The sequence below is a fragment of the Natrix helvetica genome (assembly GCF_964273705.1).
Source record: "Natrix helvetica genome assembly, chromosome: 1".
NCBI lineage: Eukaryota > Metazoa > Chordata > Lepidosauria > Squamata > Natricidae > Natrix > Natrix helvetica.
This window is the reverse complement of record NC_138548.1, coordinates 319,358,093-319,376,447: the sequence shown is the minus strand read 5'-3', so window position 1 is coordinate 319,376,447 and position 18,355 is coordinate 319,358,093. Positions and strand designations below refer to the sequence as shown.

The 18,355-nt window shown below is 42.7% G+C and overlaps 1 protein-coding gene across 1 annotated transcript in view; it reads right to left on the bottom strand.

The window, feature by feature from the left end:
* The window catches only part of LOC309394443 (protein SSUH2 homolog), a 56,142-nt gene that overhangs the window by 14,508 nt on the left and 23,279 nt on the right, over positions 1-18,355 (bottom strand). The window contains exons 6-9 of the mRNA XM_081957609.1: positions 15,364-15,488; positions 14,094-14,156; positions 13,116-13,213; positions 3,688-3,780 (exon numbers count right to left, since the gene is read on the bottom strand). Coding sequence (XP_081813735.1) covers positions 3,688-3,780; positions 13,116-13,213; positions 14,094-14,156; positions 15,364-15,488 — 379 coding nt within the window. The remainder of the gene's footprint in view (positions 1-3,687; positions 3,781-13,115; positions 13,214-14,093; positions 14,157-15,363; positions 15,489-18,355) is intronic.

Genomic DNA, 18,355 nt, shown 5'->3' with positions numbered 1-18,355 from the left:
TAGAAAATGTGGCAGGCCTGAAGTCCCAAGGGTAAAAGATGGCTTCCAGGTCTGACAGAGATAGTAAAAGACTGGCTTCAAATAGCAAAAGCACATAGACTTATATGCCACTTCACAGCTCTCTCTAAGCAGTTTATAGAGTCAGCATATTGCGCCCCAAAATCTGGGTCCTCATTTCACCTTGAGTCAGTGAGACTCGAGCTACCGAACAGCTGATAACTGGCAGTCATCAGAAGTAGCCTGCAGTACTGCATTCTAACCACTGCGCCACCATAGCTCTTAACATTATTCAAAACAGATAATCGCTTTCTGACATTCTCATTTAATTTTAAAAATACAAACCAATCCTACCTGGATGCTTCTGAAAACAAAACATCTTGCTTATTATCCTGCTAAAAAACTGACAAGGAAGTATAACAAGTATATCATTTTGAATAAAGGCAACCGTTGTCTTGTCGGAAATCATGTCATTTATTACAATTAAATATTTGTCTCATGCCGGTTTAGTCAAGTGATAAAGGGTTTGTTTCTCAATAAGTTTCAAAGCAAAGGGTATCCTACAGCATGGGTGTCAAACATGATCGTGTATTATGACATGGTTTGCTTTTACGAAGCTGGCATGGGCGTGGCCTGCACATGACGCATCTAGCCCACTGGCTGCCAGTTTGACACCCCTGTCCTACGGCTAAACCTCACCAATGAGCCCTGGTGGCACAGTGGTTAAGTGCAGCATTGCAGGCAAACTCTGCCCACAGTCAGAAGTTTTTGGATTTTTGGACCAAGATTTTTGTGCTAACTTACAATGTGTCCACTGTCCACCCATACTTTGAAAGAATACCTTCATTAGTAAAACTAATATATTTTCACTGTAACTTAATCCATGCTTAATGAGTGTGTCTGCGGAGATGTGCAAATGCTTGCATAGCTTCAGCACAATTAAATCAGATAACAACATTGTGTAAATTCTGTAATAAAAAGAGAAGCCTAGAGAACTGTGGTGCTTATATTAGAAAACTGGAATACTCTTATGGGCTGCCTGTGGTATCTGTATTTGTAGGTTGCATTCATTTCTAGCACTTAGAGCCCAGGATTTTATGTCTAGTTTTACAATATTACCATCACCATCTGAATTTTGGTTTTCACACAAGAGGACTTAAGCAAAGGAAATTAGAAAAACAGTAAATTTAGGTATTACTGGGCAAGTCTGTGATCTGTTTGAGAACACTCGTGGGGTGCCGCAGGGGTCGGTCCTCTCGCCTCTCCTGTTCAACACATATATGAAGCCGCTGGGCGAGATCATTCGTGGGTTCGGGGTGGATTACCATCTGTATGCAGACGACACCCAGTTGTACATTTCTACCCCGAACCACCCCAACGATGCCGTCGAAGTGATGTCCACTCCAACGATGCCGTCGAAGTGATGTCCACCCCAACGATGCCGTCGAAGTGATGTCCCGGTGTCTGGAAGCCGTACGGATATGGATGGGAAGTAACAGACTCAAACTCAACCCGTCCAAGACGGAGTGGCTGTGGCTACCAGCACCCCGGTTCAACCAGTTGCTTCCATCACTGGCCATTGGGGGCGAACAGCTGGCCCCCGTGGATCGGGTACGCAATTTGGGCGTCCTCCTAGATGCCCGGCTGTCAATGGATGACCATGTGACGGCCGTGGCAAGGGGTGCGTTTCACCAGGTTCGCCTGGTGTGCCAATTGCGTCCCCTATTGGACTGGAATGCCCTCCGCACAGTCACCCATGCACTTGTGACGTCTCGGCTGGACTACTGTAATGCTCTCTACATGGGGCTCCCCTTGAGATGCATCCGAAGGCTGCAGTTGGTCCAGAATGCGGCCGTGCGGGCAATTGTGGGAGTCTCTAGATACTACCACGTAACACCTCTCCTGCGTGGGCTGCACTGGCTACCTGTGGCTTTTCGGGTGCATTTCAAGGTGTTGATTATCATCTTTAAAGCGCTCCATGGCACAGGACCTAGGTACTTGTGGGATCGTATCCTGCCCCATACATCCCTTCGGCCGATCCGCTCTCACAGAGAGGGACTCCTCCAGGTACCGTCCACGAGGCAGTGCCAGCGGGCGGCGCCCAGGAGTAGGGCCTTCTCTGTGATGAAGAGTGACCTCTGGAATGACCTCCCCCCGGACATCAGAACAACTACTGATCTCCGCTCCTTCCGCAAGAAGCTTAAAACCCACCTGTTTGGTTTAGCTGGCCTGGCCTAATCCCAGTTTAGTCCCTCAATGCTGCACTTTTAAAATTTTTAGGGGTTGGTTTTAAGTTCATTTTTAATTTTTATTACTCTGTATAGTCTTAGGTTTAATTTGATTTTAAGTGTATTTATTCTTTATATATGGTTTTTAATATGCCTGTACACCACCCCGAGTCCCTTCGGGGAGAGGGGACAGTCTATAAATTTAATAAAATTAAATTAAATTAAAAAGGTAGTGCAGTCTGATTTGACCAGAATGAACCATACATGTTAGTCTGGCTATATTTTTTTTACCCCAATGCTGGACCTCCCTATGATGAAAACCAATTCTAAGAACATTCTATATCATAAATAAAGAAATAATTAAGATCTGGGTTTGGAACTTTAAGATATCTATCATGATCCTCAAAAATCTATACACTGCTAAAACTCTCATTATGTTTATTTGTTCATGTTTGTATCATCAATTTAGTCTAAATGGTGGAATTTACTACAACAACCTTTGAATCAAGATATATAAGATCCACTCATAGGCAAACAAATTTCAGTAAGGTCAATATTTACTTCCTAAACAAAAAAGCAGAATGATCTCAGGCAAAAAAAAAAAAAGAAAAAAGAAATGGGAATGGAAGAAACTTTTGATTTCCTGCAAGCTTCCTCTTTGATTTTGCTTGTGGAAAACTGGCAGGGAACATCGGAAATCATGATTAATGGCTGCGTGGATGTTGTAACAGCGACAACTTTGCAAATAAAACAGATGTGAACTTTGTAGAAATTTCAGTTCCACGGGAGTGATAAGTCCCAGAATTTTCATGCATTCATTAAGTGAGAGGATCTTAGGTACCTTGATTCAGAGATTGTTGTGACATAATCCTATCATTTGGGCTAAATTGATGATACAAACATGAACAAATAAACACAGTGAGAGTTTTAGTAGTAGTATATAGATTTTGAGGACGATGATAGAGATCTTAAGGTACCAAACTCAGATCTTACATTAATATGCCATTGTAAGTGTGTGTGACTTTTGTGATATATTATTTACTAAATAGAAATAATTATATATAACTCTCTCCCTCTAACCTCAGAGAGAAAGAGAGGTAGCTGAATAGTCCTATGACTACCAAAGTATAGAATCTATTCTACATTACATTTTTTTTAAAAAGCATCCAAATTCAACATTTGCCTTATCCCATCCTTTTGTGAGGCACCAAATATATTAACAGGACAGCCAATGAAATATCAGGCTGAGCACTGGGAAAGAGGACTAATTCCCAGTACAGTTGAACAGTGAAAAAGAGGATTTAAAGTAGTAAGGACAAAAATGAAGGCAGACAGGGAAAGGATGCAAAATTAAGAGTTGCTGAACATTCTTCACATAGGTGATGAAGAGGCTTTAGCAATGGCAGCAATTGGTTTTGCATGCTAACATCAACATAACAACAATACCAACAAGATTACATACCAAGTTATTATCAACTGGATGAAATGTAGCAACTTTTTCACCCCTTGGCAAGTGGAACAGGTTTTGTTGCCTCTTCCAGAACAAGTGTTGCACCTTTTAGATGTAAAAATGAAACCTGTTTATTTATTTATTTTGGTTTATTTTAAATACTCAATATAAAACTAAACATAAAATACCTGTTTTTTTTTAAAAAAATCTCTATATACTGTACATACGTACATGCACACATATGCTTTAAAAATATGACTTCTATTGTAGGCAAATTGCAGTGAAAGTAAAATTCTGTTTGATTGAAACATTTAAGAGATATCTAGGAAACCAGGAAAAAAAAACCCTAAAGACACAGGGATTTGACATGAAGTGGATTTGATATTTCAAATCAACCAGACTGTGGTGAGAGTAGATCCTTAATTGGAACAAATGGTATCAATACTAGTAAGGGCAATTTGTGTATCATTTATTTTGTAGCATTTCTCAAGTCTAATTTACAGAGTAATTGCATCAGTCGAACATTTAACTTAGCCCAGAAAGACAAAAGGGGAGAAAAGATCATGTTCCCCACCCATCTTTTGTCATTTAAAGAGACAATCCATCAGAGGAGAAGACAATCCCTAGGAGGAGGAGGAGGAAAATGAGGAAGAAGAAGGAGAAGGAGAAGGAGGAAGGGGGAGGGGGAGAAGGAGGAGGAGGAGGAGGAGGAGGAGGAGGAGGAGGAGGAGGTGGAGGAGGAGAAATATAACAACAACAACTTGGTTGATACCTAGGATGCTGGCAGCAACCCATATCAACCATCAGAGCTAGTCAACAATATTTGTGATACATTTTTAAATGTTTAGTTGTCTGAGTTTCATGTTTAATGAATAAAAGATAACAACAACAACAACAACAGGTTGTCGAGAATGTGGTGGCGCAGCAGTTTCCACAACACCTTGACGAATCCGAGTATCTAGACTCACGCCAGTCCGGCTTCCGACCCGGGCACAGCACAGAGACAGCCTTGGTCGCGTTGGTCGATGATCTCTGGAGGGCCAGAGATAGAGGTTGTTCCTCTATCCTGGTCCTATTAGACCTCTCGGCGGCTTTTGATACCATCGACCATGGTATCCTATTGCGCCGGTTGGAGGGGATAGGAGTCGGAGGTACCGTTTTGCGGTGGTTCGGCTCCTACCTCTCCGACCGGAGGCAATGTGTGTTGACAGGGGGACAGAGGTCGACCCCGAGGCCACTCACTTGTGGAGTGCCACAGGGGTCGGTCCTCTCGCCTCTCCTGTTCAACACATATGTGAAGCCGCTGGGTGAGATCATCCGTGGTTTGGGGGTTGAGTATCACCTCTACGCTGATGATACTCAGCTGTATATTTCAACCCCAAACCACCCCAACGAGGCTGTTGAAGTGATGTCCCGGTGCTTGGAAGCCGTCGGGGTCTGGATGGGGGACAACAGACTTAAACTCAACCCCTCCAAGACCGAGTGGCTGTGGCTACCGGCACCTCGGTTCAGCCAGCTGATTCCATCGCTGGCCATAGGGGGCGAACAATTGCCCCCTGTGGAACGGGCGCGCAATTTGGACGTCCTCCTTGATGCCCGGCTGTCAATGGATGACCATGTGGCAGCCGTGGCGAGGGGGGCGTTCCACCAGGTTCGCCTGGTGCGCCAATTGCGCCCCCTACTGGACCGGGATGCCTTACGCACGGTCACTCATGCGCTGGTGACGTCCCGCCTGGATTACTGCAACGCTCTCTACATGGGGCTGCCCTTGGGACGCGCCCGGAGACTGCAGTTGGTTCAGAACGCAGCCGCGCGGGCTGTGATGGGGAGTACGAGGTACTCCCATGTAACACCTCTCCTGCGCGAGCTGCACTGGCTACCTGTGGTTTTTCTGGTGCGTTTCAAGGTGCTGATTACCATCTTTAAAGCGCTCCATGGCACGGGACCTAGTTACTTGCGGGATCGCATCCTCCCACATACATCCCTGCGGCCAATTCGCTCACACAGGGAGGGACTTCTCCTGGTGCCGTCCACTAGGCAATGCCAACGGGCGACACCAAGGAGTAGGGCCTTCTCTGTGATGGGCCCAACCCTCTGGAATGACCTCCCCCCCGACATTAGAACCACTTCTGACCTCCGCTCCTTCCGGCAAAAATTGAAGACTCACCTGTTCCGATTAGCAGGCCTGGCATAATTACAACTGTCCCTCCTGGCAAATGTATTATTATCTGGTTATCTTAGGGTTTTTTAATCTGTTGTGTCTGTTTTAGGGATTTTAAAAAAAATTATATTTATTTAGCTTTGTACAGTTCTTTTAATTGCATTTTAACCTCCTCCAAACTGTACATATTTAATTTTTTATTGTATTTTTGTGATATTCTCTATGGACTGTACACCGCCCCGAGTCCCTTCTGGGAGAGGGGGCGGTCTAGAAGCACAAATAAATTGAAATTGAATTGAACAATATGGAACACCCTTCTCTCAATTAGTTTCACTTCCAAATGTGTCATCCTTTGCAGATCATTTGATCTACATAACCTATCAATATATCATATTGCCCAAGCTGTTCTGAATATATTTGTAAAATCTAACACTATCATGGCTTCCAAAAATTTATTAACTCTGGAATTTTGAGAAATGCTGAAAGAGAGGAAGAATTAAATGTAGCATGGCTGACATGGGTCCACTGTGTGACATTACCATTCTGACTACTAAGATAAAAGTTTGGAAACTAAAGAGATAAAATCTGGCTTGCTTCTTAACTCTGACTCAACAGCTAATTGACTAAATTCTGTGATTTATTCCACTAATACCAAGACCATTTGAAAACAAAGATGGCAGCATAGGAAATTAGCATGAACATCTGCACATCATGGCTATTTTGAGATTCAACAATGGAAGACTAGGTGACCCTTTCAAGGAATGTATTATCCTGTTTGTGACAGTTGCAGATGGCATATGTTTATGGTTGGTAAATTTATATAGCATTAGTCTGATACAGATCAGCAGCAATTACCTACTGATTTATTAAACCATTTTTAAGAAACTGTTAGTCCCCAAAGATCCCCATTTTCAAATTATTGTCCTGATTATTTGTTCTTTGTTATTTTAAGCTTAATGGAGTCTTATAACATACTTTGAAAGAAGAGAGGGGTATTTTGCATTTCCTAAAGATTATAGCAAACGTATTTTAGCAGGTGGAAAAATGAAAACATAACAATTTGTGAGCTGCATATAAGCTTCAGTAAATAAATATTAGCTGAAGACAAATATTGGTAGAAAAGTGGGAAACCTAAAATCAGTAGAAAAAAAAAGTTTTATATATCATGCGGAGATTTGGCTCTCTCTCCACAAGATAATTATTATTGAACATGATATCTTTTTTTTTTATAAAAGAATTTTATTGGTTTTTTTAACATTTATAAGGGAAAAGGTAAGGTATACAAATTTTGGCACTTGCAAAGCGTGGCAGGCGCCCCCTCCCTCCAAACTCATAGAATACATCTGGGTATAAAACATTAATACATAATCATATATAATCAGCATATTAATTCTATTGGTATTTTCAATCAGTTTATACAGTGTAGTATATAATCCACATATAATTCCATTACTACTTTCGGTCAGTTTATAACGATGAGGTTTTCTTATTCATTTTTGTGATCTGAGCTTTCTTGGTATCGCCCCTTCTCCCCCCGCTGGCAGAGCTCCGGCCCCTCCCGTGTCCTGCATATCTGTTGTGGAGTCTTCTGTTTTTTCTAGGTTTGTTTTGTTTTTTTCCATAAAGGCCTGTGCCTCTATGGGTGTGTTAATTCTAATTCTTGTCTCCTCCCAGAATATCAGCATACCTTCAGGCAGTAACCATCGAAACCACACCCCCTTCTGGTATGATATCTTGATCTCCTATGATTTAAGAAGTTATATCCATTTCCTATTGAGTTCTATTATTTGCACTGGAAAAATAATAATTCAAATCCTTATATTTTATGGAGGCAGCACAGCATTGTTATTAGGGACGGGAGTTGGCTGGTAAAAAAGAAGAAAAAAGTAATAGCATTTGGCAGAGAACTGGTGTTTCTGTCTTTTCTTAGCTAATTTCTTCTCATTTGTCTCAATAAGAATAATTGTCTTCTCTACCTGTATGTACATTCGACTAGGCTCAAAAGAGTAATTTACCCTCTTTTTCCTCTGTTTTATTGGCCAATATAAATGTAGGGAGTAGTGATTAAAGCAGTGGGTCTCCACCTTCCTAATGCCGCGACCCTTTAATACAGTTCCTCATGTTGTGGTGACCCCCAACCATAAAATTATTTTATGTTTGCCGTATTTTTTCAAAAATATGTGTTTTCCGATGGTCTTAGGGGACCCCTGTGAAAGGGTCGTTCGACCGCCAAAGGGGTTCTGACCCACAAGTTGAGAACCACTGGATTAAAGACACTAGGCCAGAAACCAGGAGATTATGAGTTGTAATCACTCCTTAGACATGAAGGCTAGTGAGTGACTTTGGGCTAGTCAGTCTCATTCAGTCCATGAAATTGGGTTTTGGTGACAAACTGGTTGGTTAATCCAGTCACAACCACTGGATCAAAACTGGGTTGATCTGGGGAAAAAAAGCAGACCCTTCAGTTGCAGGAAATCACTAGGAAGAACAAATTGTCGGGAGAATGGGTCTACTGGATTCCCTATTTAGTTTGGATGTACTGCTGTATATCCAAGGGGAAATGATACCCAAGAAAGCGTCTAGCACTAATATGACTAATGCTACCATTAATGCCACTAATATCTTCAACTTTGCACAAAACACAATGCAAACATTTTGTAGCCCATTCAGTATTTCTGGATTTTCCTCAAGAGACTGAGGTAATATACTTCTATCATAGCTGACTCCCCTTCTGGTGTCCGCTGAAGAGACAAGAATTTAACCTTTTTTGGCCTCAGTATTGTGAGTTTTCTTTTCTCTGAACTCCTATGAAATACATGAGGTTGAACCTTTCTGGCTAAAGCCTCAGAGGTGGTATTCAGCAGGTTCTGACCAGTTCTGAAAAACCGGTAGTGGAAATTTTGAGTAGTTCGGAGAACCAGTAAATACCACCTCTGACTGGCCCACCCCCATCTATACTCTGCCTCCCGAGTCCCAGGATGGGAGGAAGGGAATGGGGATTTTCCAGGAACCTTCCCCTAGAGTGGGGAGGGAATGGAGATTTTACAGTGTCCTTCCCCTGCCATGCCAACCAAGCCACACCCACCAAGCCAAGCCATGCCCACCAAGCCACGCCTACAGAACCAGTAGTAAATTTTTTTGAATCTGACCACTAGAAAGTACATGATGAATAATGTTGCTTCTCCCAGTGCACTTCTAGAAGAAAACCTAATCTTATTTGAACTACTTAATGACACTGTACAATCCTTCAGCCATCATTTTGATGCAGCTTGTTGTTTTGGAGTATGTTTTCTAAAAATGTAGGTTTAGAACAACTTTCTTCCTGCATAGGAAGTGGGAAGAAAGTTTTATGAACATTTCAAAACTTTCAGAATAATTTATTTCTAATTCCAGTGAAAAGCCATCTACTTTATCCGTAGTCAACCTCCACAGTCTGGCCTGTAAGAAAACACCTCCATCATTGCTTTAGATCCCTAAATCTGTCGTATTAATCTTTCTCCCAGCTACTTGATGGCTACTGCACTCAGGTAATGAAAAACACTTGAAAAACAGTTGCAAAGAAAAGTGGGGGAAAACATGATGTTTATGTACCTATCTTCTATTCCAGGAAAGGGACAATGGGCAATGAAGCAATATTACTTTAAAGTATAACTTCAGATATAAAGATAGGCATTTTACTTGTTATTGTAGAGACAACAGCCAGACTGGGTATGCTCCGTCCATTAACCAATCGGACTGAGTCTACACTTATGATGTCATCAAAGGTACTAGCAGCACTAGCCGCCAACATCAGGTCATCCCCAGTTCGGATTCTCTGTTACCTGGACGACAACCTCTTGTTGTCCAGGTCTCCGGTTCAGGCAGAAAGAGATCTCGCCCTCACCATTCACACCATGTGAAATCACGGGTTCAAGGTGAACCATGGCGGAGAGTGTGTTCCTATCCAACGACCGCATTCTCAGTCTGAGGGAACTTGTCAGGAAGGTGCTATGTATACGCAAGGCTTCCCTTCTTCTTCTCTTTCAAGTCTTGGGCAAGATGGTATCCTGTTTTGGGATTGTCCCGTGGGCCAGGTTTCACAGCAGGAGCCTTCAATGGTTCATGCTTCCACATCAAAAGGCCGACAGGAGCAGCTCTCCTCTCAGGGTCCCCCTTCCCAGACAGGTCTCAAATGGTGGCAGTCTCCGGCGATTTTGCAAGGGACCTTGTTCAGAGAGCCATGCCATCTCACACTTATGACGGATGCAACTCTGACAGCATGGGGGACACACATGCAGTACCTAGTGGCTCAGGGTCAGTGGTCCCTCGAAGAGAGCCAAAACAGCATAAATTGGCTAGAATTGCAGGCAGTTTGCCTCGCCCTCAGACACTTTCACCACAGAGTTCAGGCTCATCACATATTAGTCCTCACAGACAATACCACGACCAAGGCGCACATAAACAGACAGGGAGTAACTCGTTCCTGGTCCCTGATGCAGGAATCCAACCTGTCATGCCAGTGGGCGGAATCTCACCTGTCATCTCTCCGGGTAGAACACATCTCAGGGGTCTCCAACGTCCAAGCAGACTGGCTGAGCCGGACAAGGATAGATCAGGCGGAGTGGACCATCCATCCAAACCTCTTCCATCGACTGACACTATGGTTCAGTATCCCAGTCCTAGACCTGTTCGTGACGGCAGACAACAACCAGGTACCCAGGTATTACTCAAGGTTCATGGAATCCATGGCAGAAGGAGTAGATGCTCTCAGATGCCAGTGGCTGAGGGGTCTCCTGTACATATTTCCTCCCCTTCCCCTCATTCAGAGGGTAATTTAAAAAATGCTGGACCAGGAGGCAGAACTGTTGCTGCTAGCACCAAATTGGCCACACCAGCCTTGGTATGCTGACCTAGTGACTCTGTCAATCTCCACCTCATGGCACATCTCACGGTCTCTCCTGTCTGTACACCAAGGTCAGTTTGTCATCCTGACCCCCAGTGGCTGCAGTTAACCACATGGCGATTGAGCAGCAAGCCTTAACAGCTGACAACATCTCCCTCGACATCATTGCTACCATTCAGGCATCACGCAGAAGCTCTACTAACCGCATTTATGATGCCACATGGCAGACTTTTGCTCTGTGGTGTTCCAACCAGACTCTTGACCCACTTAGGGCATCCATTCTACAGATATTGGACTTCCTGCAGAGGGGGCTTGATCAGAGGCTTACCCCTAACACGCTATGCTGACAGGTGGCCGCTCTGGCCTCTTTTCTGGATGGCCTGGCATACGAACATCTGTCTTCTCACCCCTTGATCCGGAGATTTCTCTGTGGAGCATCCAACCTGCGTCCCCCTGCCATACATAGATATCCGACTTGGGACTTGCCTTGTGTCCCAGAGGCTTTGACTTCTGCACCCTTTGAACCTATGAGATCCACTTCTTTGAAACTGTTGTCCTTTAAAACGCTGTTTTTGGTGACTGTAACCTCAGCCAGACGTATTTCTGATTTGGCTGCTCTTTCAGTCAGGCATGACTTGTGTGTGTTCCATCCAGACTGAGTTGTCTTAAGACTGGACCCGACATTCATACCGAAGGTCAATAGCTGTTTCCACCAAGGTCAGGAGTTGACCTTACCTGATTTCTGTCTGTCTCCCCATCATGAAAGGGAGCGCAAGTAGCACACTCTTGACGTATGTTGTGCCCTCAAGATCTACATCGACCGCACCGCCTTGTTCCACCACTCAGAAGCTCGCTTCATCTCCTTTCGTCAGGCCTCTTTGGGTACCAAGACTTCATTGTCTAGTCTGGGGTGCTGGATAAGAGCCTGTATTAAACTGTCTTATGAACTTCAATCCATACAGGTCCCTGCAAACATTACAGCTCACTCTACACGCAACGCTGCAACATCTGCAGCTTGGTCCATTAAGCCACCTTGGAAGAAGTGGCCACCTGGGCATCCCCCACAGTCTTCATATGTCATTACAAGTTAAACAAGTACGCGTCGACTGACACAGCTTTTGGGCGCAGGGTGCTACAACAAGTCCTTGTGCCCTAACGGACCTTTTTTACAGTTTCCCACCCTAGTGGACAGCCCAATCATTGGTACGTCCCAGTCTGGCTGCTGTCTCTACGATAACAGGAAAATGGGTGTTGGTTCTTACCTATACGCTCATTTTTTGGTAGAGTACAGACAGCAGACAGTCCCGCCCTGGTATGGGTCACGCAAGGGGATTCCTTGTGCAAAGGAGAGAGAGATACAGTGACTACGGACTTTCACTTTTTGCTCATAATTCTCACTTGAGTCTACAGTGTTTCCTTCATCTGAAACTGGGGAGGAGCCACAAGGGCCCGATGGCATCATAAGTGTAGACTCAGTCTGATTGGTTAATGGACGGAGCATACCCAGTCTGGCTGCTGTCTCTACTCTACCAGAAAATGAGCGTATAAGGTAAGAACCAACACCCATTTTCTATTGCCAGAAATAATCTCTGATTTTTAAAAATTCAGATAATAACTGTGTCCCTTTGTTATGTGGGAAGGTACATAAAATTATGTGGAATGCAGTAAAACAAGTCTGGTAATATAAGAAGAGATGATTGGATCAAGAATAAATGGGTGATTGAACCCCGAGAACAGTATGGAAGAAGTGTATTTTAAAGGTTATAAAGCAGTCCTGAACTGCAGCCAATCATTTCAGAAAGATCCAGTGTTTCTTAAGCCAAACTCAGGTATTCCAGTCTACAGTAGATTGCTTTTGGTTGGAGTTGAGGCTGAACTGTGTTCACTTTAGACCAGGGTGTCAAACTCGATTCCATTGAAGGCCGCATCTGAATTGTGCTTTACCTCAGAGGGGGGGGAGTGGGAATGGTCAGGGTGGCCAGCTTGTTATCACTCATGTTAGGGGCGCCTGTGGTGGCCCAAGTGCTCTGCCAGAGAAAACAGGCTCTTGAGCTCGTTTTCACCTGTGACAGCCTCCTGCAATCCTCTGCCAGCGAAAATGGAGCTCGGGAGGGCCTCCATTTTCACTGGCAGAGACACCACAGGCCGGTCCTTTGCTGTTTCCAATGTGGCCCTACGAGCCAGCTCTAAGCACCCTGTGAGCCGGATCTGGCCCCCAGGCCTTGAGTTTGACACCCTGCTTTAGACAATGGGCAACAGTCTGTTGCTTCTTGCCGGTAATGGGATGTGGGAATATAGTATGATGGAGACATATACATGAACATATGTATAAAATGAGAGCAGTCACCACTGTTATTATCATTATCTTCATCATTATTACTTTCTTAAAATCCGTACCTTTTGTGACCAGTACCTGAGCACATCTGACACCGTTTCTGATATTTTAAATGTTTGCCTTTGGCTTTCCTGGCTCCATTACAAGTGATACATCTCATCTATGGGGACACAAAATAGCTAAGACAACATCAGGATGAAAAAAAAAAAACCAAAATAACAAAATATTTAAGGCGTGTTTTTATTTGATTTGGGCTGAAATTCTTTTAGTTCACTCTAATTCTCTTCGGAAAATATTCAGAATACTTCTAGATTTGAACTGGGTCTATTGTTTTTCCCCTCCCTTATGTAGTGTTTTCTATGTGAAATATTGTATACAGAAATGAAATTAATTTGAGTTCACAGAAAACAGCGTGTCTACCTGGAATTTTAGGCTTCATTATTAGCATTTTTAAAATGTGATTTTTTTAAAAAACATGGAAACCTGGGTCTCTTTTCTAACTTTAGGAAAGCATGTTTTCCTTCTAAGCCAAGACTATTTCTTTTGGTATGCGAGAACTTGCTTTTTCAGCAATTAAACAATAGAAAACATATTCTGAAAGTCCTTAAATGCAGTTGCAAGACTAAAAGATACAAACCCAACTGCTAAAGACAGTAATGTAATCCATACTTTCGCCACTTGTGGAATGCTATCCACAATCAATGTTTTCTATTGTTCAATTCCCACATGTAATAATTTGCTTGATCACTTGCTTTCTAATATATCACCCGTACCGAATGGATGTATCATTTGTTTCTGTATTCTGTAGAAAGATCTGACCTACCTTAATAAGTGTTTTTCGCTTTTCCTTGGCATACTTGAGATTCAGGCCATTTGGAGGCACACAAAAAAAATCACTTTGCCAATTGAGAGATTAAGTTTTTATCAGTTCCATACCAAACTCAGGGATCTGAGTTTTTATAGCAACTTTCCCATTAAACAGTAAAAACATTTTTTAGCATCAAAGAATATAAAATAATAAATATACTATCAGTACTCACCCTGCCTCCACCATGGCATCCACTACATTTGTATCGTCCCCGGCCATGGCATTTATGACATTCCTGAAATAGAAATTAGCCACCTACGTACGGTCACTTAAAATAGACTATTGTATATGGCAGTGATGGTGAACCTTTTTCTAAAGGCATGCCAAAATTGTGTGTGTGTGCGCGTGTGTGTATACTATCATGGACATGCCTGTGCTACAATTCAATGTGCCCCGCCCACCTGCCCATGACCCCGGGTGAAAACAGCCTTCCCTGGCTCTCCGGAAGCCAGAAACGGATAGAGGCCAAACTTCCAGTTGGCCCATTGGGCCTGTTTTGCACCGTCCTCAGACTCTGGAAGCTTTCCTAAAGCTTGGGGAGGGCAAAAAACAGACCCAAAGGACCAACCAGAAGTTCAGGAATGAACTTCTAGATGGCCCATTGTGCCTATTCTTTGACTTCCCCAGGCTCCAGAAGCCTGGGGTGGATGAAAACGGCCTCCCACAGCCCTCTGGAAGGCTGGAAATCAGCTGGTTGTCATGCACGTGTGCACCGGAGCTGACAGCTCATGTGCCAGCAAATATGGCTCCGTGTAGCACCGTGCATCATCAGGGGTATATGGTGATACCCGAATTAGGCAAGGCTGACTATCAACAAAGGTAGTTATTCTTACCTGATTCAAGTATTAGCATGCATCTATTCTATTATAAATTAATTATGGCAAAGAAAAAAAAAGACTTTCATGCTATATAAGACTAGCAGCGGTAGGAATTTCTGATAAAACAGCAATCAGAAATATAGGCTGAAGAGCAATATTTTATTGATTCTTTAAAATTAGAGAAGTGCCATGGAAATTTTATTTTGCTCCTTAACAGCAGATTCTATTCATGTTTTGAAGTCAATATTAAATGGAGAAGAAGGCCAGGTGATTCAAATTCAACATTATGATAATTTGTTGCAAACATAGACAGATTGGATTTGGCCTTTTCATTCACCTGTCAAGTCCTTTCCAATTTTTAAATATGATAACTGGTAATCTAGTCCACACCGTTTCTATATTTTTAAAAGGACATTATATGAAACCCTCAACTGATAAAATACATGAAAGATCTAGAAATAAAATCCCATGAGGGATGGTTAAAGGATCGGCTATTGATCTTTTAAGATTTACAGAAAAGACTAACGAAGAGAAATACAGCGGTCTTCAAATATAGGATGAGCTGTTACATAGAACAGGCTTATTATTCATCGTTTTGTTTGTTGTTTGTTGTGATAAAATTACCTTGAGTAAAGAAGAATGGGGAACACGAAACTTTTTTGTGTCTTCCTGAAACATCTGTGGAACTTGGACTTTAATGTCCCAAGGTCGTGGAGATGCACCATTTTGTGGACCATCCACCAAAGGATCTGATAAAATAAAACAAATAGATGCCACAATTCAACATAAGATTCAGCATTTTTAAATTCATTGTGATCAATGAAACTAACATTTCAAAAGTGCATCTCTGAATTATATTTATTCTCATCAGACATTGCTATCAATTTTTATATCTGTTGTATCTTATCCACAGCACTGAATTTATTTTACTACATTATTACATTATTTTATATTACATTACATTATGAACCGTGGTGGTGCAGTAGTTAGAATGCAGTACTGCAGGTTACTTCTGCTGACTGCCCACAGCCAGCAGTTCGGCAGTTCGATTTCCACTGGCTCAAGGTTGACTCAGCCTTCCATCCTTCCGAGGTTAGTAAAATAAGGACCCAGATTGTTGGGGGCAATATGCTGACTCTGTAAACCACCTAGAGAGAGCTGTAAAGCACTATGAAGTGGTATATAAGTCTAAGCGCTATTGCTATTTTATTGTCTTGAGAGTATAGATTTGGGACCTGCAAAAAAATCTTGCAATCTATTCAGCAGGCTTGTATCATTTTATCCTGGATATGGGACTGTGAGGGAGCCATCTTGCTATAGCAGCTAAGGCATCTGGCTTAAAAGAGTGTGAAGTTCTAATCCTGGAAGAGCGTGAGTTCTAATCCTGATTTGGGCACAAAACCAGCTGGTAAACTGGGCCAGTCACTTTCACTCAGCACTTCTGAAGTCTTGCAAGAAAATTACAGGGATTTGTTCAGTTAGTCACCAGCAGTCAACACTGACTTGAAAACACACACAAAAAAAATAATGGGACCATTAATCTCAAAGACTGAATGTATATTTTGTTAGATACTTGTTCTAACTACAGTGGTTTCCACCAAGGTCCTCTGTTCCCGCCCGTTTAATCCTATTGGTCGAAGGGTCTGACAGCTCCCTATAAAAGGGCTGCTGTCAGACTCAACCTTCGCTGGATTGTTCTCACTTGTTGTACATAATAAAGAGCTGTTGTTACCGTTAAGCCTGTGTGTGCCTATCCATTACCCAATCCAACATATTTATTGTTGATGATGGACAGAAAAGCTTGCTTGGAATTTTCCTGTCTTTGAGCACAGCACATGTTGACTAGGGAGGGAAGGGAAGAAAGTTCATTTGTTGCTCTGTCTCAGGCAGCAAAATGATTTGTGCCAGCTGTCACTTATATTGCTTTTCTCCTTCTCCCACTTCCAAGTTACTTGCCAGGCTCTTGCCTTCAGCCACAGAAGAGATGAAGGAAGAGAGAAATAAAGGCAGAAACAAAAAGGTGCATAAATCCCCACGTTTCTGTGCTGTATTGCTGATATACCTCTGAGAGACAGAGCAAGATTTCAGGTAACAGGTAGGACAGGAGATTGATTAGAGATGGAAAACCTGTCTGAATATATTTTACAAAGAATTCATCACAAGTTCCAGCGGGAGTCAAAAATGACAAGTTAAGGCTTATTGTGTGACGTCAACCACAACCATTAAAAAATATTTCACAAATGGTACATTCCCGCTTTGTTTAGAATCAAGGGAACCAGTCCAATATTATACCATTCTTTGTATCAAATATTGACAGGCTTTCTTGAAAGTCTTTTTTTTTTTTAAATGAGAAGAAAATTTATAATCTGAATTTGAGGAATCAGCTTGAAAGTCTTCATGGCATAAAATTCTCTCCACATCCATTTTGGTGAGTCATCTGGAATTGGCTGTAGAAATAATTCACAGATGGCATTTTACTGTACAGAATTACATTTTATTGATCGGGACTTTTCTTGGCGTATACCAGAAGTTACAGGCAAACTGATATATATATTTCGGTCTCTCTTATCCCTTTTAGATATTTACTTGAATTAAAGGTTTTAAGGAATTTAGGGAAAAAAATATAACAAATTTTAGGAATTAATCTTCCTACAGGCATGGTTTCTATGTTTTCCCAAATTTATAAATCAGTGAAACAGAAGAAACTGAATCACTATTTTTTTTCCTTTTATCTCCTGAGTCTATGACTGGAAAATACTGCAATATTTTCTTTGGATCAATAGCATTTTACAGTGGGAAATTGTACTTGATTGCAAAAATGGGAAAAAACACAGTAATAAAAAGTCTTGAAGAACTCTTTCTTTTTATTTATTTATATTCCACCTTCATTATTTTTTATAAATAACTGAAGGTAACAAACGTATCCAACAAACCTTCGTCCTCCCATTTTCCCAACAACTGTGATGGCACGGGTGCCACGGGTGGCATGCAGAGCCCTCTCTGAGGGCATGCCAGATTTCACCCCAGCCCAGCTCCACTGCACATGTGTTTGCACCTCCTGCTGGCCAGCTGGTCTTCGGGTCTCTGTTTCGCATGCATGGGGGGAGCTCGCATTGCATTTTGGGGCCTCGTGCAGTGCCCCTGTGCCCCGCTTTGGTTTTTAGGTTGGTGCAGGAGGCTTTCCAGGCCCAAAACAGGAAGCCAAATCTTGAAGCCAAAAATGGGTGAAGGGGGGTGCATCTGGGGGGGTTATGTGCGCATGGCAGGAGTCATGCGGGGCATGTGCAAATGCACAAGGGGTCATGTGCATGCCTGAGGGGTGGGGCACACATGGGGAGGATGCACATGCATGCACGGGGGGGCATGCAGGTGGTCGTGCACGCTTTCGGCATGCAACGACAAAAAGGTTAGCCATCACTGCCCTACAACAACAAGCCTAAAAGGTGTGTTGGGCTGAGAGAGAATGATAGGCCCATGATCACACGGTCAATTTTAATGGCTAAAGTGGGACTTGAACTCACAGACTCCTGGTTTTAGCCTGGTGCCTTACCGCTCTAGGCCAAACTGGCTCTTTCCTTAAGAATAGTTTTATTTAGTTTTTCCACTCCATGTTTAC